The sequence below is a fragment of the Epinephelus fuscoguttatus genome, linkage group LG22 (assembly GCF_011397635.1).
Source record: "Epinephelus fuscoguttatus linkage group LG22, E.fuscoguttatus.final_Chr_v1".
Classification (NCBI taxonomy): Eukaryota; Metazoa; Chordata; class Actinopteri; order Perciformes; family Serranidae; genus Epinephelus; species Epinephelus fuscoguttatus.
In genome coordinates this window covers 36197721-36223601 of record NC_064773.1, presented here as the reverse complement: position 1 = coordinate 36223601, position 25881 = coordinate 36197721, and the positions used below count along the sequence as shown (strand labels likewise).

The 25881-nt window shown below is 41.7% G+C and overlaps 1 protein-coding gene across 5 annotated transcripts in view; it reads right to left on the bottom strand.

Moving 5' to 3' along the window:
• The window catches only part of mkln1 (muskelin 1, intracellular mediator containing kelch motifs), a 113378-nt gene that overhangs the window by 28305 nt on the left and 59192 nt on the right, over nucleotides 1-25881 (bottom strand). For all 5 annotated transcript variants that reach the window (XR_007448434.1, XM_049567077.1, XM_049567078.1 and 2 more), the window contains 2 exons: nucleotides 3655-3802; nucleotides 259-373 (listed from right to left, as the gene is read on the bottom strand). Coding sequence is in view for 4 of the 5 variants with exons in the window: in XM_049567077.1 (XP_049423034.1) it covers nucleotides 259-373; nucleotides 3655-3802 (263 nt within the window). In the remaining variant the exon portion in view is untranslated. The remainder of the gene's footprint in view (nucleotides 1-258; nucleotides 374-3654; nucleotides 3803-25881) is intronic.

Genomic DNA, 25881 nt, shown 5'->3' with positions numbered 1-25881 from the left:
CCTCTTCACGCTCGTCTGTCCTATACATTAAAGGCTAAAAAGGCCCCCCAAAAAAATCTTTAAAAAAAAAAAAGAAAAAAAGAAATCATTCAGGACCAGCAGCAGAAACGAAAGGCAAATCCTGCCGGTTGTGGGTTGAAGGGGGGTCACAGACAGGAATACGGCTTACAAGCCAGTGTATGGAAACATTTCGATTTGTGTGTGTGTGTGTGTGTGTGTGTGTGTGTATGTATTAGGGGTGAGCTGTGTGTGTGTTACCTTGTGCATCTCATCGTAGACCAGCTGGTGTGCGAAGCGTGGACACGGCTCCTCCTCCTGCAGAGCCTTGCTTGGGTTTTCTTTCACTGCCTGATCATTCTTATACACACATGACCTGAACAGGAACACACACACACACACACACACACACACACACACACACACACACACAAATAAAGAGGAGGAACAAATTGATATTAGTGACCAAAAAAACTTAAAGGGACATTGTGTAACATTTTCAGTTGTTTATTGGCAAAAATCGATGTCTGCATTCATAAATATGTCATCATTGGTGTATTATTACCTCCACCACTAATCTGACTTATTCTCATATAAGGAGAATTTCGGATTTGTTTGTACATTGTGCGGGCAAGTTGTCTGGGTAATTCCATAATGTTTCGCCATCTTGAGAATACATCCGCCAGCAAGGGTTTGGCATTTTCGTTGAGAGCCAGGCCATCGCTGCAAGACTGAGAAGCCAAAGGAGGGGAGCAAGAGGCACTTCGCTGCTACCCCAGCACTACTGCAGCATAACAAAGTCCCACTCTTTGAGCATAATGCAGAATCATGCATGTGCAGCATCACGGGAGACGGAATCCTTGTCGCCAAGAAAGCGCAAAAGGGAATCAAAAAGGCAACATGACCGGCAAATTAAAAAAAAAACGAGGGTCGGGGTAGCCTTCCCCAGCTGGAGAGAGCTGCTGAAGGAGAAAGGTAATGTAATCACAGGCCAGCGCCGCTGTTAGCAAAGAGCGGCTAACAGTGACAAGTGGCTCAACCACACACACCTCATCCCTCTCCTCGCATCACTGCGTCGCTGACAGCTAACAGCGGCTAACAGCGACAAGTGGCTCAACCTCACACACCTCCTCTCTCCTCTCCTCCAGCTGGGAAAGGCTACCCCGATGCTGACCCTCGTTTTTTGAATTCGCCGGTCACGTTGCCTTTTTGATTCCCTTATGCGCTTTCTTGGCGACGAGGATTTCATCTCCCGTGATGCTGCATATGCACGATCCTGCATTATGCTCAAAGAGTGGGACTTTGTTATGCTGCAGTAGTGCCGGGGTAGTAGCGGCGGCGCTAACAGCTGCTAACAGCTATCAGCAACGCAGTGATGCGAGGAGAGGGATGAGGTGTGTGAGGCTGAGCCACTTCTCAGCTGTCAAAAGACAAGACGTGATTGGTTTGTTTCGATTTATACCCGCCCCAACAGTCCTACGTTGTAAACACAGCCAGCATGGCGAGGAGGGGGTTTGTCAACTCTCGTTGAGTGTGTCTGTGTAGGAGCCTGAATGAATACTCCATGAAGTATCGGATGACATGGTTTCATCAATGTTATCAATAAAAACATCTACAGAAATCAATGTGCAGGAACAGTGAGGGCTGCAGCCTGTTCTTTCTTAATCACTGATCCAAACATGACATGCGCACACACATTCAGATGTACGCTAGGAAAATGCTGTTCCTTGCTGGTGAGCAGAGGGATTGTGTGAAGAGGCCAGGAAATGCTCAGAAATGTGACTCTTTGCTGTGTTACTATTTGTATAGCAATGTTGATGAGTGAGAGAGTGTGTGTTGTTTGCGTGCATGCTCCCTGTTAGCTGCTGTGGTGAACATCTTGGCTACAAAGAGCTGCTTTGTGTGAAAGTATTTCCCGAGCATACAGTACAGGCCAAAAGTTTGGACACACCTTCTCATTCAATGCGTTTTCTTTATTTTCATGACTATTTACATTGTAGATTCTCACTGAAGGCATCAAAACTATCAATGAACACATGTGGAGTTATGTACTTAACAAAAAAAGGTGAAATAACTGAAAACATGTTTTATATTCTAGTTTCTTCAAAATAGCCACCCTTTGCTCTGATTACTGCTTTGCACACTCTTGGCATTCTCTCCATGAGCTTCAAGAGGTAGTCACCTGAAATGGTTTTCCAACAGTCTTGAAGGAGTTCCCAGAGGTGTTTAGCACTTGTTGGCCCCTTTGCCTTCACTCTGCGGTCCAGCTCACCCCAAACCATCTCGATTGGGTTCAGGTCCGGTGACTGTGGAGGCCAGGTCATCTGCCGCAGCACTCCATCACTCTCCTTCTTGGTCAAATAGCCCTTACACAGCCTGGAGGTGTGTTTGGGGTCATTGTCCTGTCGAAAAATAAATGATCGTCCAACTAAACGCAAACCGGATGGGATGGCATGTCGCTGCAGGATGCTGTGGTAGCCATGCTGGTTCAGTGTGCCTTCAATTTTGAATAAATCCCCAACAGTGTCACCAGCAAAACACCCCCACCATCACACCTCCTCCTCCATGCTTCACAGTGGGAACCAGGCATGTGGAATCCATCCGTTCACCTTTTCTGCGTCTCACAAAGACACGGCGGTTGGAACCAAAGATCTCAAATTTGGACTCATCAGACCAAAGCACAGATTTCCACTGGTCTAATGTCCATTCCTTGTGTTTCTTGGCCCAAACAAATCTCTTCTGCTCGTTGCCTCTCCTTAGCAGTGGTTTCCTAGCAGCTATTTGACCATGAAGGCCTGATTCGCGCAGTCTCCTCTTAACATTTGTTCTAGAGATGGGTCTGCTGCTAGAACTCTGTGTGGCATTCATCTGGTCTCTGATCTGAGCTGCTGTTAACTTGCGATTTCTGAGGCTGGTGACTCGGATGAACTTATCCTCAGAAGCAGAGGTGACTCTTGATCTTCCTTTCCTGGGTCGGTCCTCATGTGTGCCAGTTTCGTTGTAGCGCTTGATGGTTTTTGCGACTCCACTTGGGGACACATTTAAAGTTTTTGCAATTTTCCGGACTGACTGACCTTCATTTCTTAAAGTAATGATGGCCACTCGTTTTCTTTAGTTAGCTGATTGGTTCTTGCCATAATATGAATTTTAACAGTTGTCCAATAGGGCTGTCGGCTGTGTATTAACCTGACTTCTGCACAACACAACTGATGGTCCCAACCCCATTGATAAAGCAAGAAATTCCACTAATTAACCCTGATAAGGCACACCTGTGAAGTGGAAACATTTCAGGTGACTACCTCTTGAAGCTCATCGAGAGAATGCCAAGAGTGTGCAAAGCAGTAATCAGAGCAAAGGGTGGCTATTTTGAAGAAACTAGAATCTAAAACATGTTTTCAGTTATTTCACCTTTTTTTGTTAAGTACATAACTCCACATGTGTTCATTGATAGTTTTGATGCCTTCAGTGAGAATCTACAATGTAAATAGTCATGAAAATAAAGAAAACGCATTGAATGAGAAGGTGTGTCCAAACTTTTGGCCTGTACTGTATGTGTGACTGTGTTCTCTTCCCATCACTGTAGTGACAATCACAGGAACCTCTCTTGCTGCATAGAGTGTGTTTGTGAGTGTGTTTATCTTTCATCCTCTCTATTACCAGTTGTTGCGGGCAATGTCGTAGATCCAGAAGGAGTTGCGGACGTTCTCTTCACGTTTGTCCTTATCTTTGCTGAGGCCTGACAGGACGTGGATCTCATTGAGCTCGGGGTCGATGGTGGCTCTCTGGGTGAAGCCCGTCATTGGCACTGTGGTGGGAAAAACAGCAACAACCAAAAATCTAGCATTCAGTTTATTCTTGAATTCAGGAAGATCTGTGCCAAATTTGAGGAAATTCCCTCAAGGCTTTCTGAAGATATTGCATCCACAGGAATTAGACAGAGGCAAGGTCACAGTGACCGAGACCACCAAAATGTAATTTGTGCATCCTTGGGTCCAAGTTGACGTTTGTGCCAAATTTGAAAAAATTCCCTTTAGGTATTTTTGAGATATTATATTCACAAGAATGAGACAGACAAGGTTACCATGACCGTGACCTTTGACACCAAAGTCTATCCAGTTCATCCTTGACTCAAAGTTGTGCATTTGTGCCAAACTTGAAGAAATTCTCTCAACGCTTCCCTAAGATAGTACATTCACAAGAACGGGATGGATGGAAGAACACGATGATGTTCAAAGGATATCCAGGTCAGTGGTTCTTATTAGCATGGGGTAGTGGGGGAGGCTGAAGCCCTTTTTAAACAGGAATTGTGCAAATTTGCAAGAAAGCCCAATCAGTCTTCTTTCAGCATTGGCAGTAGGGGTGTGCGGAATTCATCGATTCTGCAATGCATTGCGATGCGACACGTGACGATTCTGCATCGATTCATTAACGTTGATTCTTTAATTACTGAATGCAACACAGCTGCAGCGCCCGGAACAAAGGAAAGTAGCACGCGCTGCCACCCGAACAATTTAGCCAGTAAGCGGACCACCACTTGTTGATTGTTGACTAACCGTGATAGACTGTGTTACCTTTACCTTTACCCGTAGCATGAACAGTACTATTTTCACGGTGTATTCCCGTCCGTACACTCTATACGCCGCTTTACTTCCCACAACATCTACTACGTCACACCCACACGGCCACCGTCTTAAAGCAAAGGGCTGGCCGGTAACAACTGTGACTATGACAAGAAATGGTGTGAGACCAGGTTTGGCAACAGGTCAGTAGCCTACGTGCTCCGTTCTATTAAAATGGCCCGTTCAGTTGGTATTTTGGACAACTGAGGTTTTACTGGTATTATGCAACAGCACCACCCAGCAGTGAAACCTGTGTACACATTTACATGAAAAAAATTACCCACTCTAAATGAGAGAGAGAGAGAGAGAGAGAGAGAGAGAGAGAGAGAGAGAGAGAGAGAGAGAGAGAGAGAGAGAGAATGCGTGTGTGTTATCTGTACAGAAGGTCTATGTGTGTGTATGTGTTACCTGTACAGAAGGTCTATGTGTGTGCACATTGTGCAGTTACTCATCTTCGCCAGCCAGAAAATTAAAGGGATAGTTCAGGTTTTTGGACATGAAGTTGTGTGAAACGCTGACCATCTGTAGCTCTGATATGACGGTGTCACTACTCTCAACGAGCCTCCTGCTCTGAGAAATCGCCCGTAGCTTACCTGAGAAAAACTAGTTCTGAAGATGTACGGGGGACATGTAACCAAAATGTTTTAAGCTACAAAAAACTATGCATGTGTTTTGATAGACTATTTCAATAATTTTAAAACATCCCCGCATTACGTCAGACCTTGCTATCAATTGGGACTATTTTCTGGCCAGTGTCACTCCGCCGTGCAGGCCCGCAAGACAGCACGGCAACAGAAATCAATAAGACAGTTCATCACCACGCCATGCAGGTGAGCAGGATAGCAACGGCTAACGAAAACTTCATTGGCTGTTTCCAACAGAGAACCAGTAGGCTATTATTAGTGAGGAAAAAGATGTACTAGCTCTATATATACCTACTACTACAGCGCAAACACCGGCTCAGGCTCACGACACACCCTCATCAGCTGCTGTAGGTAAACAGAGAATACCAAAATGGTGCCAACTTGTGATTTCCCCAGCTGTGGGGATAAAAACATCGCCGGCTCCCAATTCCATCGGTTTCCTGTTACAGATGTAACCCGTAGGCAACTTTGGCTAACCCACCACCAGAACAAAGCAGAGACTGGTCGTAATCACATATGAATTCACATTTCTATGTGATTGATTACTCATGTCATGGATTTAGCAGTTCGCCTAATATAATAAACTAAATGCCTACAGTAAAACGAGGCCGCGTATAATGTAGCTACTCTCCACAACACAACAGGCTATTAGTTCAATCAAACATTTTGTTTTACAGACAATCAGTTACAGACATCGTTCTATAGACTGGTATTAGGTAATATATCTGTCTTTGGGCACAGCAGTGCAGAAATTGTGTTTACACAGTCCGTTGGGATCTGTGGGCAGCTAAAGTGAGCTTGACGTACGCGCAGTTGCTTCATCCTCACCGGCTTGGTAGCGAGGTTCATCCCAACTGACACAAGCCAAAGTTGCCTATGGGTTACATCTGTAACAGGAAACCGATGGAATTGGGAGCCGGCGATGTTTTTATTCCCACAGCTGGGGAAATCACAAGTGTGTGATTACAGCGGTGTTTGCGCTGTAGTAGTAGATATATATAGGGCTAGTACATCTTTTTCCTCACTAATAATAGCCTACTGGTTCTCTTTTGAAAACAGCCGATGAAGTTTTCGTTAGCCGTTGCTATCCTGCGCACCTGCACGGTGTGGTGATGAACTGTCTTATTGATTTCTGTTGCCATGCTGTCTTGCGGGCCTACACGGCGGAGTGATACTGGCCAGAAAATAGTCCCAATTGATAGCAAGGTCTGACGTAATACAGGGATGTTTTAAAATTACTGAAATAGTCTAACAAAACACATGCATAGTTTTTTGTAGTTTAAAACCTTTTGGTTACGTGTCCCCTGTACATCTTCAGAACTACTTTTTCTCAGGTAAGCTACGGGCGATTTCTCAGAGCAGGAGGCTCGTTGAGAGTAGTGACACCGTCACATCAGAGCTACAGATGGTCAGCGTTTCACACAACTTCATGTCCAAAAACCCGAACTATCACTTTAAGCTTTCCAGACTGAAAGTCTTATTAATTTTTGAAGAGTGCACTTTATTTCCCTGGAAAATGTGTTTCCATTTGTAAATAAAAGATGGTGGAAGTAAATATTTTATTTACTTGATTTAATTGATATTTACAAATGTACATTGTATTAAAAGTAAGAAGTAGCCACTGATTGAGAAAAAAATCTATCCTGTATGGGAAAAAAGCATTGATAATTGCAGAATCATAGCACCCTGAATCATAATCGCATCACCAGTTGTTATAATCACAGAATCGCAGAATCGTAGCACCCTGAATCAATAATCGAATCGAATCGTGAGGTACCTTGGATGGCACATCCCTAATTGGCAGAATAAAAACTAAATCGGGGAGTGCAGCAAAATGCCGCCTACCTACTTTTGTTTATACAGAATGCGCCTTTTTCGGGGCAATGGGGGGTGTGAGCAAGTAACAAAACGTGTAGTTCAGCGTGTGACGTAAACAGTGACATGGGAGGGAAGTCCTTCGGCGATTCTCTTGTAAGTCGGCCCGTTCTTCACTGCTCCTGTCATCTGACAGTTAATGGTATCTGTCAGGTTTGCATTTCCCTCGCTAATTCCTGCTATCAGCTGTTTCCTGTTTATCCACTGCCAGTAGGTCGCACTTGCGGTGTCATCAACAGCTCCTCCCACAAGTCTTCAACAGCCCCTCCCGTTGCAGAAGGCTGCCTCGGTCTTTTTAAACTAAAAGGTTTCTGCCAATATGACTACCCTACGAGGCGGAAAATTGGGCACCTCGGATCAAGTCGCCAATCCAGTTCAGTGTGTCTAAACGCTCGCAGCTTGCTGGCAAAACAGCTCAACAGTCGCAAGAAAATCTGGCAAAGGGGCTTGAATACAGCCATCATTCTGACAAGCTCCATTAATAATAAAACATTCTTTTCCCCAAATTAAAAAGTTTCATAAAGTAAATCTAAAGCAAACTACTTGATAACATGGCAACACGGTGCCATGGCAACAAGGCCCTGCAAAGACAGAGTGAACAGCATGCAAATTGAGCCCAGTGTGAAAAGGAAAACACCGACACACACTGTTGTTCTCCGGTGACTACAGCAGGCCTGAGAGCTGCTGTGGGTGGAGCACGGCCCCAAACATGACATGGTGGGGAATCAGTTCCCTCACAATTAGAGCAATCCCAGCATTCTGAAATGAAAGCCTCAATCAGATGACGGATCAAATGTAAACAGTGGATGTTTATACGCAGGGCTCATACTGCAATTATTTTGTTCAATATTGCTGTACTGACGTGTTTCTATACAATTAAACTCAGTCAGATTGTCTGTTATGTAAAACCACGCAGCTGGGCTCAGTCATACATCTGCTTAGTAGAGACCTTATAACTAGTTCTGCCTCATCGTATCCCCAATAAATGTTGTACCACTGTACTGCACAGTACTAACATGTTAAAGATTTCAGCAGTCAAACCAAAGTAATTAATAATTTATTATTTCCCCATGAATTGTTTACACAGAGAAAGCACAAGAACAAGCATAAAATTCATAATAAGCAGCAGGCAGCTTAGTGCTCCACTAAATCAGCATTAAAGGAATTGTTAAGATTTCTTAAAGAAGGGTTGTATGAGGTACTTAACCACAGACAGTGATCACTTAGAGTCGATGTCAGTCAGCTCAGCCCCAGTTTGGAGAAGCAGGCTGGAGTCTGACATGGAAGCTAATAGGGATGGGCAACACAAGCAAAAACAGTATTCGAAAATCGTGGCAAGTATTCGACAATTTTTCGAATAATCGCCCCCCCCCCCAATCTTTAAAGGCCCGAACGTACTTGGGCGGAACGGACTCCACAGAGGTCCGCGCGGACTCAAAGCGGACGTCTGCAAGCCCTGTGCACGCACACCAGTGACTGCTCGGCATGTATTTTTCACATCGCGGGGATTTTTCACTGACATTTTTACAGGAAACTACAATGCGGAAGTGCGCTCGACTATGAAAGCCCGAATAACTGCGGACATTCCTCACGGAGTAGGAGTCTTATTACAAGCAAAAAAAACTTGCTCCACTGACAGATTTTTCTACTTATTTCAAGCGAAAATTTACTTGAAACAAGTGAAAATTGCCTAAAAACAAGTAACTTTTTAGGTGATGAGTCTTATTTTAAGTGTAATGAGATTTTTTTTGACTAGAAATGAGACATTTTGACTAGAAATAAGAGAAATATTCTTGGTAAGATTTTGAGTTTTTGCAGTGTGTGTGGCTTGTGTGTGTGTGTGTGTGTGTGTGTGTGTGTGTGTGTGTGTGTGTGTGGAGCTGTGTATGTGTGGAGCTGATGTGGGAGGTATGAGACATTAGCATGCCGGGTGTGGTGTGTGACGTCAGACGGATGCGCCCCAGGAAGAAAGTGAGGCATGTGCTATGTTGTTTACATCGAGCAGCCACAGTGAAGAAGCCTACGCAGTTCTACATGCTGTTTTTGAGTTATTTCCCTCTATGTAAAAGTCAAACACTGATGACAGAGGCCGTGCATCATCCCTGCAGTGCTGAAAATAATGTGCCGTTCTTCAACGCAGACGAAGTCCTGTTGTTTATGTGTTGTTGCCTTAATGAGCTAACACAAGCTAAAGGAGCTAATGGTCTTCAGAGGTCCCTTTACTACGGTTCGGGGGCCTGCCAGCTTGGTGTTGGTAACACTTATTTATCTTATTTACACAACGGCATGTCATTTCTGTCCCTACACGGTGCGCGTCTAAAATCCTCCTCTGCTCTCTGTGTTGCGCATGGCGGAGTTCGGCCCTGATGCATGCACACACACAGAAACAGGAGAGCACACAGACACAGACACAGGTGAACACACTAAAGCGCTGACGAACTTGTTCCCTTTCTTGAGAATGAGTTCTTCAGCACTCGCTGCCATGTTGTTTGTGTATGAAGCGCACGGGGGTGGGGTGAGCCCACTCTGAACTACGGGAGCCCAGCGTGGAGCGGTGGTGGTGGATTTTAAATAGAAACTTGATTTTCATTAAAACAAATCAGCCTAAACTACAAATTTGAATTAATCGATAAAATCGATTTATCGCCCTGCCTAAAGCAAAGGTCTCCTCATCAAAAAGCCAATGCAACATCTCACCTTCGGACAACCAAAATAAATCTGGATTTTTCCACTGAAGTTTTTGAACAGGTAGTTTCTTAAATCACAGTATAAAGGGCAATGAAACAGAAAGTGATATTCATCTTCAGCAACATCAAGATCACACAGAACACATAAACGTTGCTCCTCTGGGATACCTTTATATCTGCCCACTTCAATAGCCAGAGAAAGGGTACCAGTTCTCAACTGGGCACAAAGGGACCTCTGTCCCCTCTTCAAATTAAAAGTTACATAATGTTCTGTATGGAACCCAACTTTGATGTGAACATAGTTTCTGAGCTTTGGTTTGGACCAGATCTCATCTTTCCATTGTTCATTGTGAATCTTAATTACTTTTTCTTTCACTATGTTTATATTACACTGCAAATTGTTCCTAAATATATATTTCAAATCAGAAAACGAAAATACTACAGAAACTTCTTTTGCCCAAGGATGATTATGAGTTCAATCCCAGTTAAAATCTTTTTGGTCAGCCTATCCTCTGGCAGTTGAACATTGGATTGGTATTTTGCAGTTGTTCTAGCTGGAGAGTTTGCCCTCTTCCAAAACACCTCTTGAAGAACCTAAGTCTTCTATCAAAATCAAGTTTTTTAAATCCCTCCTCTTACCCTGATCCTTACATTTAAGAAATATTTTCTCTGCAGAGCGCAAATTAAGCCATAACTCATTTAATTCGTTATTCCAGTATGGTCGCTTTGTTCTGAAAAACTTCTTCTCTACATTTTTTTTTTTTTTTACTGCACCATATTTATCCATTGTCCTATGGAGAAAATCACAGACGATCATAACACTGATCGACATTATCCTGAGTTTTTTTGCCATATTCCAACTTATCTATAACCTCAATGAGAGCCTTACTGGACATTTCGGAGACAAGATAATTAACAGGAAAATTCCTACTTCGTCTCATCACTTGCCCCTGAGAGTCTAAACATTTATCATTATTAAACAATTCTCCTATTTGAAACCGTTAACAGAGCACTGAGTGGCCAGGAAGTCTACTGTGGTCGTCAATCAAATGAATACCTTCATAACCGACTCTTTCGAGCAGATCAGAGGGTGTGTGAACACTAAATTCAAGGCAGGTTTTTAGGTCAACGTGAGGTGTTACAATATAATCTACAACAGCTTTACCTTTTACCAATATCGAGGTGAAATGATCATTTTCTGGGTTCAGCCTCCCGTTAAGCACACAACATTTAGAGTCTTTTAGGAATTCAATAAATGTCTCCCCGTGTTTATTTACAACCGTGTCCAGTGCAACTCTGGGAGGAATATCCTCTACAACAGTGTTATCTCTTAAATCTGCAATACGACTGTTCACATCACCACACACATAAACAGAGTCTACATTGGTGGAATATATCAGGGCCAATAAATGGCTAAAGAAAAAAATCAGCGTTCGGACCGCACGTTGAGGATTCCGGGGATAAATACCAAGTGATTATAATGAAGGAATATTGTGAACCCCGGTGCTAAAAACGTAAACAAAGAATTCCATCATATGTTTTATCTACAAGTGGTCAAACACAGTGTTCTTAATGAAACGCTATTATCAGCGATCAAATGATTTCCTCTGGGTAGCTTTTTCGGCTATTTTCAGCTCAACAGCCTCCATTCAGGAGCTCAGGATGCCCACCTCCAGCTTCAAATTCAGTCCCATTTCTTTAGCTGTCTTTTCCAACTCCCTTTTCAACGCATTTTGATTCTCTGATTAGCTTCTCCACCAAACCATGCAGACTGTCAATTTTACTGTCCACATGTTTTTCCATTGCGTCTTGCATGTGATCTATTTTCACATTAAGTGACTTCAGTTCATTCATTAACACCATAGTGCCGCTGCCCTCAAACTCGGCGTCCTTCGACTTTTGACTACGCTGTCTCGTGTTATCTGCCATGATCTTACTCAGATGGAAATAGTTCACTCCTCACAACAAACGTACAGGCTTTTACAAGCCAGTTTACTACTTCCAGTCAGACTTGATCAATATTTCTATTTATAAATTTCCGCGGACACTACGCAGCCAAAGGTGCACACGCGGCCATCTTCCAGCATCTCTCTGGAAAAGGGGCTAATGTATTTTAAACACCTAAAAAAAAAAAAAAAAAAAAAATAATCGATACCGCTCTAAGTGTACGCTATATTGCCGGGCTATTCAATTGGCAGCCCCCGGGCCGGGTCCGGCCCACAGGGGATTTTGTGCTGGCCCTTTGGGCGGAACATAGGGAATACATGCAGGTAGTTTCATATACAGCTCATGGCCATGACTCATGGTACATTATCTGGTGCAGTAAGTGGCGGTATGCACCCGTTTACACCATGGTGGCAATCTGCTATGTAATCAAAAGAGGAGGAAGAATATCTACTTGTTTTGGCCGGACACATATTTTTGGGGACCGCAATGGACCAATCAAAGTCGCCCATGCGCGCTCTAGCCACGCTCTGCTCTGACCTATTTGTTTCTTTTTCAAGCCAAGCACGGAGCTCGACTAACAAGACAAAATGTCTCTCTCTACTTTAAAAAAACGAAAAGTTGACTCAGAGAATAGGCAGTTCAACAGTGAATGGACAGAGAAATATGTGTCTATTGCTGTTGGTGCGAAGCCTGTGTGCCTAATCTGCAACGAGTGCCTCTCCGTGAGTAAAGAGTATAATTTGAGAAGGCATTTCAAGACAACACATGCTAACTTTGACGCCACTTTCCCACTGGACTCTGCTGCTCGGAGCCAGAAGATTTCGGGGCTTACATCTTGTTATGAGCAAAGTTTCGGGCCTGTACGGATCAGGAGAGAGCAACGGCTGCATCGTTAAGGGTGGCATGGATATTAGGCAAAAAGAAAAAGCCGTTTACAGACTCAGAGACTGTCAAAGAGTGTATGCTGGCATCAATCGAGGAAGTGGTTACAGATGAGAAAACCCGAAAAAGCATAATCGATTCCGTCAAGCAAATTCCAATATCTGACACGTCAAATATGAGGAGAGTGGAGGCCCTTGCATCGGACGTTTCCGAGGCGGCTTTTGGACAAGCTGAGGAAGGTGGAGGTGATGTCTTTGGCCGTGGATGAATCGACGGATAACAGCGATGTTGCACAGCTGTGCCTCTACGTGCGATTTTTTGATGGGGAATGCTTTCGTGAGGATCTGCTTGGATTAATTCCCATGGAGGGACACACCGCTGGTGAGATTCTATTCACAAAAATTGCTTTATTCTTTGAAGAGAACAAATTGGATTTGGCGCACGTTAACATGTTGGTGACGGATGGTGTGCTCTCGATGGCGGGCAGGGAACGGGGGCTCGCCGCGAGGATGACAGCCGTGGCTCCGCAGCTGAGATCGGTTCATTGCCTCATCCACCAAAGCCTCCTGTGTGCCAAGCTAAGTGGTGAGTTAAAAGAGACCATGGACTCTGTCATGGCAATTATAAACTTTATCCGTTGTACCTCCAGCTTACAGCACCGACTTTTCCGCAAGTTGTTGACTGACATGTCAGCTGAATACAAAGATTTGCTCATTCACAATGACATTAGATGGCTTAGCAAAGGAAACGCATTGAAACGATTTTGTGAACTAAGAGAGGAGATTGTGCTGTTTCTCCGGAATTCAAAGCTGAAAAAAGCTGTCAAGTTTCTGTCTCTGATGGAAAATAAGGAGTTTAATGCTGCTGTTTGCTTTTTGAGCGATATTTTCCATCATTTGAACCAACTCAACATGGAACTGCAGGGCAGAGATAAAACAGTCACGCAACTTGTGGAGAGACATGCTTTTCAAAGAAAGCTCTCACTTTTCTCTGCTGATCTTTGTCCAGGGAAGATGCTCCACTTCCCCACATTGAGGAAATCAGGCCTACAAATTACAAAAGGTGATGTCAGGCTTTATTGACTCATTGAAAAACAACTTTGCCACTAGGTTTGATGATTTCAGCATCCCCCATGAAGTGATGAGATTTGTGAAGGACCCTTTCTGTGTGAATGTTGAGGCAGACTTTGCAATGAAAGCAAAGGAGCTGATAACGTCATTGGACAAGGCACCTTTACAACTGGAACTCATTGACATTCAGTCACCAGAAGACTTGCGACAGTCATTGCAGCTGGCAGGTTTTGAAAAATTCTGGACTCATGAAGTCAGCCAAGAGAAATTTCCACACTCAAGGGGTCTTGCACTTTTTCTCCTGACAATGTTTGGCTCAACATACACTTGTGAGTCGTCATTCTCACACATGAATGCCATTAAAACTCACAATCGCATATCTCTCACTGACCAGCATCTGCAACACTGCTTGCGCATTGCTTTGACAACATATACACCTGACTTCACTGCTCTTGCTAAGTCAAAAAAAATGCCATTTCTCTCATTAGATGGCAAATGTTGGTAAACTACATGGAAGGTAACAGACATGTTAGTCAAGCAAGCAATGAGGACTGATTTTTGAACAGTATGATGCAGTTTACATGTTATTCACCTCATAATGCCATATTATGCACTTAATTTTTTTCTTGATGTGGTATGGCTCAGCTGGACTGAATATTGAGGTGTCTGGTGCAATTTCAACATGGACAGATAAGAATGAAAAGCCCTCACCAAATCTCCTTATCAGTGTATCTGCTTTTGGCTGAGTAGTTAGAGCAGAGGAACAGTTTAACATTGGTATTGTCAAGAGAGGTCAACTAAGGGACTGTTAAATTGATTCTTCTCATGTCTTAGCAGGACTGACCTGGATGAAGTGATTATTGTTGGATGCAATTTGAAACATTTTGCCTTGATAGTTGTTATAATTCTATTCAGTAGCATAGTATGTAGTCTTGTTTTGTATTTGTTGGTGCATTTGAAGTTTAAGTTGTCTGTCAGTGCCATATCAGTTAGGCAAAATCAGATGTAACTCCACCAACAAAAATAAAACCAAAGTGTGGTAGTGAATAGAATTATAACAACATAACACTGCATGTTATTTTATCAAGGCAAGGAATTTCAAATTGCATCACTCTGTTAAATGAATACAATTCTAAATGTCACTCAAATTAGTGAAATATTAAATATATGTGATATGGCTCACCTAGACTGATTGTTAAGTTGTCTGATATATTTTCAAAATGGACAAATGTGAGTACAGTAGTAGTCCATGTGTGGACTTAAGGGGCAGTCTATTTTATTTCTAAGAAGAAAAAAAGTGTATTATATGTGTATGTATTCAGTCATCAGTTATCTACATTTCTATTTTTAGCTAGTAGGTGGAGCAGGGGGGACAGTTTGATGTTTCTGAGAAGTATTTCCCTCTTTTCCTGTAACATTGGAATTTATCTCCACATTGTCCATTCAGGATAAAGTTGTCAAGTTGTGCTGGTACAGTTATGTGCAATTAAGTGGATGTTTTCTGTCAGTTAAATACATTTTTCTACATGTCTGTGTAATATGGCTTGGATATGGCTCACCTGGTCTGATTTTTGAACATGGTATTGCCATTTGAATTTAACAGTGCCTTGGACCTATGTGTCTTAGTATAACACAATGCACATATGCTGTTATGCATTTACAAAATACAATATATTAACTCCTTCAGTATGTTGTTAAAATTTCTTTATTTGTTACTGTGATTACTCATATTTTCTGGCCCCTTATTTGGCCTCAGTTTCGTGAACCGGCCCCAGTTCCAAAGTAATTGAATAGCCCTGCTATATTGGGAGTATTTTCAAAGCTTAATTTAATGTCAGACAGGGATTTCCAAAGTAAAAATGAAGCTGTTCTATCACTCTTCAAAGCCAGACTCCATTGAGAAAAACAGTGATTTAACATTGCTGAGCACAGGACCTGCTGGTCTACTGCTGCCTCAAACAGTTATTTTGTCTGTGTTATTGTGTGACTTTGGCATTTAAAACGGTTAGCTCTGATTCACCAGTCACACAATAGCACACACTTACTAACTGAGTAAGGCAGTGGTAGACCAGCAGCTCCTGTGTTCCGAGAGCTAAAATGACCATGTGGCAGTGTGTGGCAGCTTTGACAAGAGCATAGATGGGGAACTGAAGCTGTCAACTGTTCCGTTTGGAACAGGCTGTCTGACAGAAAGGTTAAACAGTGAAAATACTCTCAATATAGCATATACTTAAAATTATGCTGATTTTGTTAGGTAGGGCTTATTTAAGATTATTTTTTTGACTTTTTGCCTTTAATTGATAGGACAGTGTTAGTGTGAGGTGGGGGGGGGGGGGTGACATGCAGCAATGGGCTGCAGGCTGGAATCGAACCTACAGCTACTGCAGCAAGGACGTTGCTTTTGTACATCGGTCGGCCACTCTATCCACTGGCTACTAGGTGCTCGAGGTAGTTAAGTGGCTAAAATAAGTTTTGTTGTTGTAACAGAATGTTGTTTGCACAAACAGTTTTTACTCTTTAAATACCAATAGCTATGACAAAGAGGGGAGAATTTAATCCCTTTTTTGTATTGATCCTAGTGATACTAGGATCAATTTTCTATCTATAGTATCGATTAGGGCTGGGTGATATGGACAAAAATTCTTATCTCAGTATTTTCAGGTTGAATGGTGATACACAATATACAGGTGCATCTCAGTAAATTAGAAAATAATCAAAAAGTTGATTTATTTCAGTAATTCAGTTCATAAAGTGAAACTCATATTATATAGATTCTTTATACACAGACTGATATATTTCAAGTGTTTATTTTAATTTTGATGATTATAATTGACAGCTAATGAAAACCCAAAATTCAGTATCTCAGAAAATTAGAAATAGAAAAGAAATAAACACTTGAAATATTTCAGTCCGTGTGTAATGAATCTATGTGAATGTGATATGTGTTGCAAAGGGTTTGGATTAGTACAGAGGATGTTTAGTTGCATGCAAGACTGTCTGTAAAAAGCATCAGCAAACTAACATCACTTAACTTTGGTGAAGCCAACTAATTGATAACCTAACTTCAATAATCACACCAATGACTCAATAAACAGCATTATATCACAATTGGTAAAGTTTAACAATCTTGCTTAGCCTGTACAGCTGTGATAAAGCTATGCCCAGTTGTTATGTTACCAATCCTTGAATGGATGGAAGAAAGAGTCGCTTTATGGTGTGCTGCTTTTGTTAGCCAGCAGAAGAAGTCTGGAAAGAGCTATGGTTCCAGAAGCAGTCTTTGCTGTGTCCTCGTTCTGAAGTTGCAGATCCGAGGAAGCCAGTCGCTCAGGGTCCTTGCAGAGTTAGACGTTGGGGTGCGAACTCAACTTGGTTCGCCTTGTTGTTGGACAGTTAGTTGCAAACCTTATGTTTGGCACACTATCTTATCTGGTGTCAGGTTTCACTCCTTCTGTGTGCGGGGGTAAGTTGTGGTCCAGGAGAAAAAGAACAGAAGTCGGTAGAGCAAGGGGCAGACTGTGTGAGAGAGCATCACTTCTCTTACAGTTGCCTGGTGACATCACAGAGTCACATGACACAGTAAAAGTACTGTCCAACTGTCCTGTCTCTCACTGAGGTCTGAGGTAGGGCATCCTGTGGAGATGGGTGTCAAATAACTGTCCTTTGTTGAAGAACAAAGAAAATGAGGTCTCTTACCATTTCAGAGGGCAAGAGGAGAAGCCTTCACATGTCCAGTTTAGATTTTAAAAAAAAATTACAAATCATCTGTGGTCCAGTGAATCCCAACACTAGTATCGATATTTTGGTACCTATCAGTCTACCCCTACTGTTTGGTTTAATGGAAGCACTGACCGCCTCTTTTTATTGTGCTCCTGTTGTTGGGCAATATCGAGACACATTCTGTATCAAAATATCTGTAATTTATATATTATAATGAACAATGGAGAAAAAAAGTGTGTTTCTTTGTCTGATGATTTGAATGCATCTTCAGATATTCAAAACAAAACCAATAAAAAAAAAGAAAAGCTAGAATTACTGCCTCTCGTTTTTATGTTTCTGCAAACCAGTCAAGTTTCTCTTACAGTTTACATCCATGTCTGTGAAAACATAGATGCTTCACACACATCTTCCCCCCAAGATCCATACAATCAGCACAGTTTCAAGGTCGGCAAGTTAGACTAAGGTCAACCTATAATTAGTGCTACAGATAACAATACCAATATATCGATAAATAAATTCTGAATATCTGAAAAAGTTTCAATACTCAACTCTTGTGGTATCAATACAGCAGTGCTAGGTGAACTTTCACACTCTCTCTGATTGTTAGTAAGACAGATTTTACTACAGTCTTCTGCTGTTTTCTGATGTTGCTGTTGACCAGACATGGCCTTGTTTTATTAATCCTTGAATAAAAATTTAAAATTGTATGCCCTAATTGTCAGTTTTTTCCCATGGTATTGAAAATGGTACTGAAAATCAATTTATTTCAAGGTACTGTATTTAAGCAATATTGCATGAGAGGGTGTGCTTTACAGCATTTGTGGCACAACAGTGATGTTGTCAGGGCCGAGGCACTTGTACTGAGGTCTGTACTCATCACTTAAAGGGATAGTGCACCCAAAAATGAAAATTCAGCCATTATCTACTCACCCATATGCCGACGGAGGCCCTGGTGAAGTTTTAAAGTCCTCACATCCCTTGCGGAGATTAGCGGGGACAGCGGCTAGCACACCTAATGGCTGACAGCGCCCCAGACTAACGTCCATGAAGACAAAATTGAAACAACAAAATATCTCCAACATGCTCATCCGTAGTGATCCAAGTGTCCTGAAACCCCGACATAAAAAGGTTATTCTGGGGCGCCGTCAGCCATTAGGTGTGCTAGCCGCTCCCCCTGCCGATCTCTGCAAGAGATGTGAGGACTCTAAAACTTCACCAGGGCCTCCGTCGGCATATGGGTGAGTAGATAATGGCTGAATTTTCATTTTTGGGTGCACTTTCCCTTTAAGTGCCATAAATGCCATTAAAGCACACCCTCTTGTGTAATACTGCAAATATACAACTATTACCAACAAAATACAATCAAAATGTATTCATGTTGAGGGGCAATTAGCTCTCAAAATACAATACTTTTTTTTTTTTTTTTTTTTTTTTAAAGATTTTTTGGGGGGGGCTTTTTGCCTTTAATGTACAAGACAGTGTGAAATGGGGAGACAGAGAGAGTGGGGCGACAACATGCAGCAATGGGTTGCAAGCCAGAGTCGAACTCGCAACCGCTGCAGCGAGGCATCACCTCTATACTTGGGGCGCTGGCACTATCCCCTAAGTTAATGACACCCCAAAATAAAATACTTTATGCGACTGTTGTCTCCGTTTCCATGGAAATATATGGGGTCAGACTAGTAACTGTAAAAGAATCAGTCACGTCAGTAGACTTCTATATGTAATGAAACTTAGTTTACTACTCCAGCAAGTAGGCTGAACCATAGAAACAACCTAGCAACATACCCGTTTTCTAGTCCCAGTTTCTGAGTCCACCAGCTACCATGAGCTTAATACTTTCTAAAGATCGTAGGGTTTCCCAAACTAAATAAATCCCAACATATAAACACAAACTGCTTTGCTAGCTCAGTCTTGTTGCCACTAAGATGTCTGCTAAAAAAAAAAGTTAGAAATGAGTGAGCTATAAAATCATTATTAGCCATTTGTTCTAAAGATATGAATCCACATCCCACTGCGCTAACTTGCCATTGCCAAATCAATAATAAAATGATCATTCTTAAATGATCATTCTTAAGTTTCTTAAGCAAAGAGCTCTAATCTTCTCACACATTTGACTCTGTAACGACCCAAATAGCACTGCCACAAATTAACCAAAGATACAGATCTTGCTCTTCATGATTAATCCTAACAATAGAAATGGATTTGGATTAACCAGTTTATAAAGGTTTCTTGCCAACTAGGTCTTCATTAGGGATGTATAATAATATCAGCATGTCATCGGTATCGGCTGATATTGGCTTTAAAATATCTGAATTTATTCTTTTTTTATATCATTTATTTTTATATCAGAAGGAAGTGAACTTCAAATGTTACACTGTGCTGCACACAACTTTTTATTAATTATTCTGATATCATCTCACCTAATCTAACTAAAACACCCAGCTGAGATCAGACAGACAGACAGCAGGTTGAGAAACAGACCTCCCCCACACATAGTGTGAGGTTATAGGTCAGCGCATAAACAGTGACATGACAAGACGCTGCTGCGGTGCTGAGCCACGGCATACATCAATATGTGAGACTGATCATGAGACAGAGAAAGAGAGAGCGAGAGAGTGAGAGATAGAGAGAGAGAGAACTGTTTGTGCTTTTTGCTTCCTTCCTGCCAAGACACATTCTGTTCTTTCTTGCTTTCCTTCACCAGTGTTGTGATATCACTATGTCCAGATTCCCTCTGTCTGGCTATGGCAGGACAGAGGTGAGCGGTGGACATACACAGGTCTTTTTATACTATGTTTGAGGTGGAGCTGAGAGATGAGTTAATCTGTCGGTCCAGGCAGGAAGTGTCTGACTGCTCCCAGAGCTTTGTAAGCAAAGCATCTTCCACATCTCCTTTGACAGAAGCAGAGGAGCCACACAGAGGCCACCAAACTCTGAAAGGTTTATCCTGACTATAATGTCTGATGGAGATGCAGGTTTGAGTTTAAACAATACCCATGAGGCTACAGGGCAGCTACCCAAAAACCCTTTACCACAGGAGTCAGGTAATGGCACTGAAAATAGGTGCACACAAGAACAAACAAGTGGCCAACGCATGCTAGAATGGCTACTCCAATAACATACCAGTTTTCCATTCCTGTTTGAAATGCAGTTTCCCTGCATTTATTTCAATCTGGTTTTTCTACAAAGGCAGTGCATGGAAGCCAGTGTCTTCCTGTGACATCAAAATACTTAACTAGTTTGTGGTTATAAAACTCTACTAACATTAGTGTTTGAGCCGGATGCAATGTGAACACATCAATCTATATCATCATCTTTAGGTTATGCCTCTATTTTGCAATTCTGTGTCACTGTCAAACAATGGCAGGCAGATGGCAAGCAGCCAAGAAAAAGAGGATGAAGATAACACTATTTACTTGGGAATAAATCAGCAGAGTGGAACTATTTTCAATTTTGGATAAAATACAGGTGAACAGACAAAGCACATGCCATATGTTGACAATGCCATTATGAGATAAAACATGGCATGACAACGTTACCTGCCTGGTCAGGATTCTCACTCTCCTCTCTTTTAACACTGTCAGAATGACAAAAACCATGCATGCAGGCTTAAATTAACCTATGCTATTCTATCGGGAGATGCAGCGACTTAAACCAGTGATGAGCAAGATAAAGTATAAATTATACATGTAATTTGTGAAGCTGCAAGTAAACGAAAAGCCGCTAGGCTAATTTATGCAATGTAAAGGTGCTTAGGCTAATAATAGGTGACGAGCAAAAAACACTTGTTTTGTCTATGAACCTTGACAGTTACTGAGCTGAATTTGATACTTTTGTTAAATGATCTTGTTGTTAATCCATCCTTGCTTTAAGCCAGATAACCCTGAAGTTTTACGTAAAAGATGATGGTTTGGGTTAAAATGACAAGATTTCTTCCAGAAAGGTATATCTGACAGAAAGCCCCAAAGGTTAACTTATCCCATGTGCTGTTTTATCCATGTAACTGGATTCAGTTTAAAGTAAATGTTAGTGCACATAACTGGTTATGATTATTTTTTTTTATCTATTTATTTTTTAAGATATTTTTCTGGGCATTTTAGCCTTTAATTGACAGGATAGCCAAATGTGAAAGGGGGGAGAGAGAGAGGGAGTGACATGCAGCAAAGGGCCATGGGCTGGACTCGAAACCGGGCAACTGCGGCAACAGCCTTGTACATGGGGTGCCTGCTCTATTCACTAAGCCCCCGGTTACGATTATTTTTGTGTTGTTTTTGTTTTTAATGGCCAAAAGTAAAACAGAAAGGGGTAATAGATTCTTCTGTAACAGACTGTGTTAAATGATCATATGATATCATGTCATATTGATCACAGGCCCCTGAATCACATTGAATCAATATTGTGTCTTTGACCAAAGAATCAATATATGGCTCAGAGGTAGAGCAGCTCGTCCACCAATCGAAAGATCAGCGGTTCAATCCCGGCCTCCTCCAGGTTGCATTTCGAAGTATCCTTGAGCAAGATACCGAACCCCAAATTGCTCCCGATGGCTGTTCCATCGGTGTGTGCAAAAAATGCATTTCTTGTTACTGGAGAACGATGCTGGTATCGGCTGGTTTCCTGGCAGAGTAATGTATATTTTAGGCAGAGACAATCTTTGATCACGTAAGTGCGTCAGTCATGACGTTAACACAGCGCGCCGAGGTGGATAGCTGTTGTTAGGCTCGTTGGTGAGGCGCAGCTGTGAGGCTAGCGGAGCGTTAGCCACAGCATTACCGCAGGGAAGCACAGCCAGTTAGTCTCCGCTAGCTTCCCAGCTAGCCCTGGCTCTCCGTTTGGATCCGACCAGAGGATCAAGCCCCGGTTTGTTATTCAGGTTAAAGTGGGAAGAAGCAGCGGGTTTGTTGGGCAGCTGAGTGAAGCTGAGTGAAGTGGAGCCTGCGGAGGAAACACCGGGACCGTCTGGATGTAATAGTCTGTGGAGGTGCTGTGATGCTCGGCTGCACAGATAGGAAACCCCTCGGCTGACAGGATGTACCACTCTCTCACTCCGCTACTTTGTTAATAGGCTCGTTCGAGATGAACTGCGCCTCGCCTGGAAAGTAGACAAGAGCAGGCGGCCGCAGCGGGGGGCGGTGACAAAAAGCCGCGGTGAAGTCGGACAGTTTCCCGACAGTTTCCAGCAGCCTTCAGTCCGTACAGGAAATCACAGACACACTAACATCCTGTCTGGAATGATGTCAATTCATTAAAAACGTGATCAGATCCATATATCAGTTTGTTTTCAGTCTCCAGTTGTTTTAATTATGATAGATTAATTTATTAAAATGCTTTACAGGTGATCTGTAGTTTATGTTCATCATCATGTCCTCTATTTGATATGAATTCTCCTGTAAATCAGCATCATATCAGTTTGATCTGTCCCCTCAACTACACAGGCTAAATAAACAGTGCTTGACTATAAGGTTAATATTTTCAGAGGAAAGAAAATACAAGACAACAGCTTTCATTAAAGATCAGTCAGATGCAGTCAGGGCTTCACATCTGTACAGATGTTAGTTTAAGAATCCTCACATCCCACTGACCACAAGTCTCTGTGTTGCTAAATACTTCAATAATTAAAAAAAGTCCAATATTAATATACAGTACACTTTGTATAGTTTATGATGAATGTATTCAGTCTCTGACAACTAAACTTCACCATCAGTCACACAACATGTTTTCTGTTCACAGAATAAACCTTCAAATCAGACAAATACAATCTTAATCTCTAAAATTCATCAAAAATGAGTAGTTTATCTAAAACGTCATCTTGTTGAGTCTACATCTAAACCAATCAGCTGTTAGATCAGGTGAGAGCCAAGCAGTGCAGTCGGTGGATTGCAACTGCAGCACCTGGCTCTAAAAACTGCGGCCGCCTCACTCTCGCGGTTTTATCACCGTCCACTTTTGTAATACGTCAGAGCAAGTCGGGATGAAATCGGACACAAAACTAACCAGCATGCATTGTGCGCCGATCGCCGGTGATCTAATCTACGCAGGCCTGGCTCATCTTGAACGAACCTATTGTTAATGTACCTCCATGCTCTGAACCGCCCGTAGAAGAAGAAGAAGTAAGAAAAAGTATCATGTGGCGATGCTGACCAGGTATTGCTGAAGGAGTTTGGGCAAATTTCAGGCTATAAGTTAAACTTTCAGAAAAGCGAACTTATGCCCATTAATACAGCAGCTACAATCTACCCCCTCTCGATGTTGCCGTTTAAAATTAATTTACAAAATTTCAAATACTTAGGCATTTGGCTAACTAAATACCATACAGAACTGTTTAAATGTAATTTCACCCCTCTGCTCACCCGATTGACTCAAGATTTTCATCGCTGGTCTCTCTTGCCTTTATCTCTGGCTGGGGAAAAAAAAATTGTGTTAAAATGAATGTGCTCCCTAAACTTCTCCATCTTTTTCAATGCATACCCGTTTTTATTCCAAAACAATTTTTACGTTCACTAGACAGCTCTATCTCTCGGTTCATATGGAATAAAAAAAAAATCCTAGAATCCAGAAAGATATTTAGACGGTGGGCCGAATGCGTTTTTCGTGTTGTTGATCGATATCCATCGATAGAGTGCACAGTTTTTTGTGTGTGATATTAAACAATTCTATAGAGTCTGGGAAAATTTGTTGGCAGCTCTGGTTTGATCATATATTTTCACAAACTTGTATTTTAATTGTCTCTCTGCTCAGGCAACTTGCGGGATAACTCTAGCTGATGAACCAATCAGACTGTAGTTTAGAGAATATCAACCAGTGGCAGACGGCCTTAGGACTCGAAAATGTAAACAGGGAAAACTGACAGCTCCGTCTTTTTTTTGACTTATTATTGTGTCAAAATGAACAATTTAATGTAAATATATGGTATATAATCACCATCATCATTAATATACGTATGTAACATGATTGTATAATCTTAGGGTCTACACAAATTCCTTTGCAGGTGCTAAAAATGGCCAGTGTTGTGATTTATTTTTCTATGTATGCCCCCGTTAAGTTTCTTTTATATTGCTGATACCGGTAATAGCGACAGCCTACAGTCTCTGCGTTGTGTTGTGATAATGATCATGGACTAACGGCTAACAGTTAGTAACGTCAGTTGACTCCAACAAAGACACACAGATGCTCCGATGTCGATTCAGTGATGACTGTTAATTGCTTACAAGCACTTCGGGGTCTGGGGAATACAAGCCCGCTCTCAGTAAAACTATTTAATATAAATAAAATCATAATCAAAGGAAACTTACAATACTAATAAATGATGTCAACATGACGAAGCTTAATAACCGTTAAATAACAAATTACATGGTCAACGGTCTAACCTTGACCATACCTGTCAAGTTTTGGATCTGAAAATAAGGGAGATTTTCCAGCGCCCGCTGCGAGCTGTCCCACCACCCCAACCAAGCTCCAGTATCCCTTACATTTTAAGACAGGTGTAAAGGAAATCTAAAATAACCACTTGTCAACCACTTACTAACTACAATTAGGTGATCAGAATCTGATAGGCCTACCTTTGTTGACACTGAAATGCTGTGAACATTCCTACTTTATAATACAGCGTTATTATGTTATTATAATGCGGGAGATTTACGGGAAAATACTAATACGGGAGGACGGCGGGAAAGAGGGGTAAAATACGGTAGTTTCCTGGCCAAAACGGGAGACTTGACAGCTATGTCAAAGACTTACTATATTACAAATTACATAAAAGACACTATTGATACAGATGAACCAGTACACATTGATAATAACTCTGAATGTCAGTATAGTTATAATTAGTAATAAAGTCTCTCTCAGATCAGTTATACATTAATATTTATTTACAGGTTTCCATTTAACAGTCACACACTCACATGAGGGATACAAGCCCGGTCTGACTTGTTCCCCCGGTGATGGGCTTTATAGCTGCATCGTTACCTTGGATACTGTGTAGCCAAGTATTAAATTTGAAATATAAGGTAACAGCATAAAAATATGAAAATGACACAAATATGTACACCTTACAACTATTAAATAAAGGTAAAATTACTGGCAAAATTATATTCTATATTACAAGATTTTGCTATTCGACATAGTGTCCATTTAAAGCTCAACTGATGTATTTAATCTAACATGCAAGAGGCATATGTTACATCTGTTTCTCATATTGTTCTAATACTATACAAAAGAGTAATTTTAATATATATGTATATATTTCTTAATAATAGACCCTAAACTGACTAGTTTATAAGCTTCTAGAGTCTAATGAATGACCTAATAAACTACAATATACACCAAGTGATGAGTCTGAGTCATTTTCTCCACTTGATTTGATTTTTTTTTTAAAATGTCATCTCATTTGCATCAACCCAAACACATGTTTAACTTAGCTAGCACATCTGCAGCTAAGGAT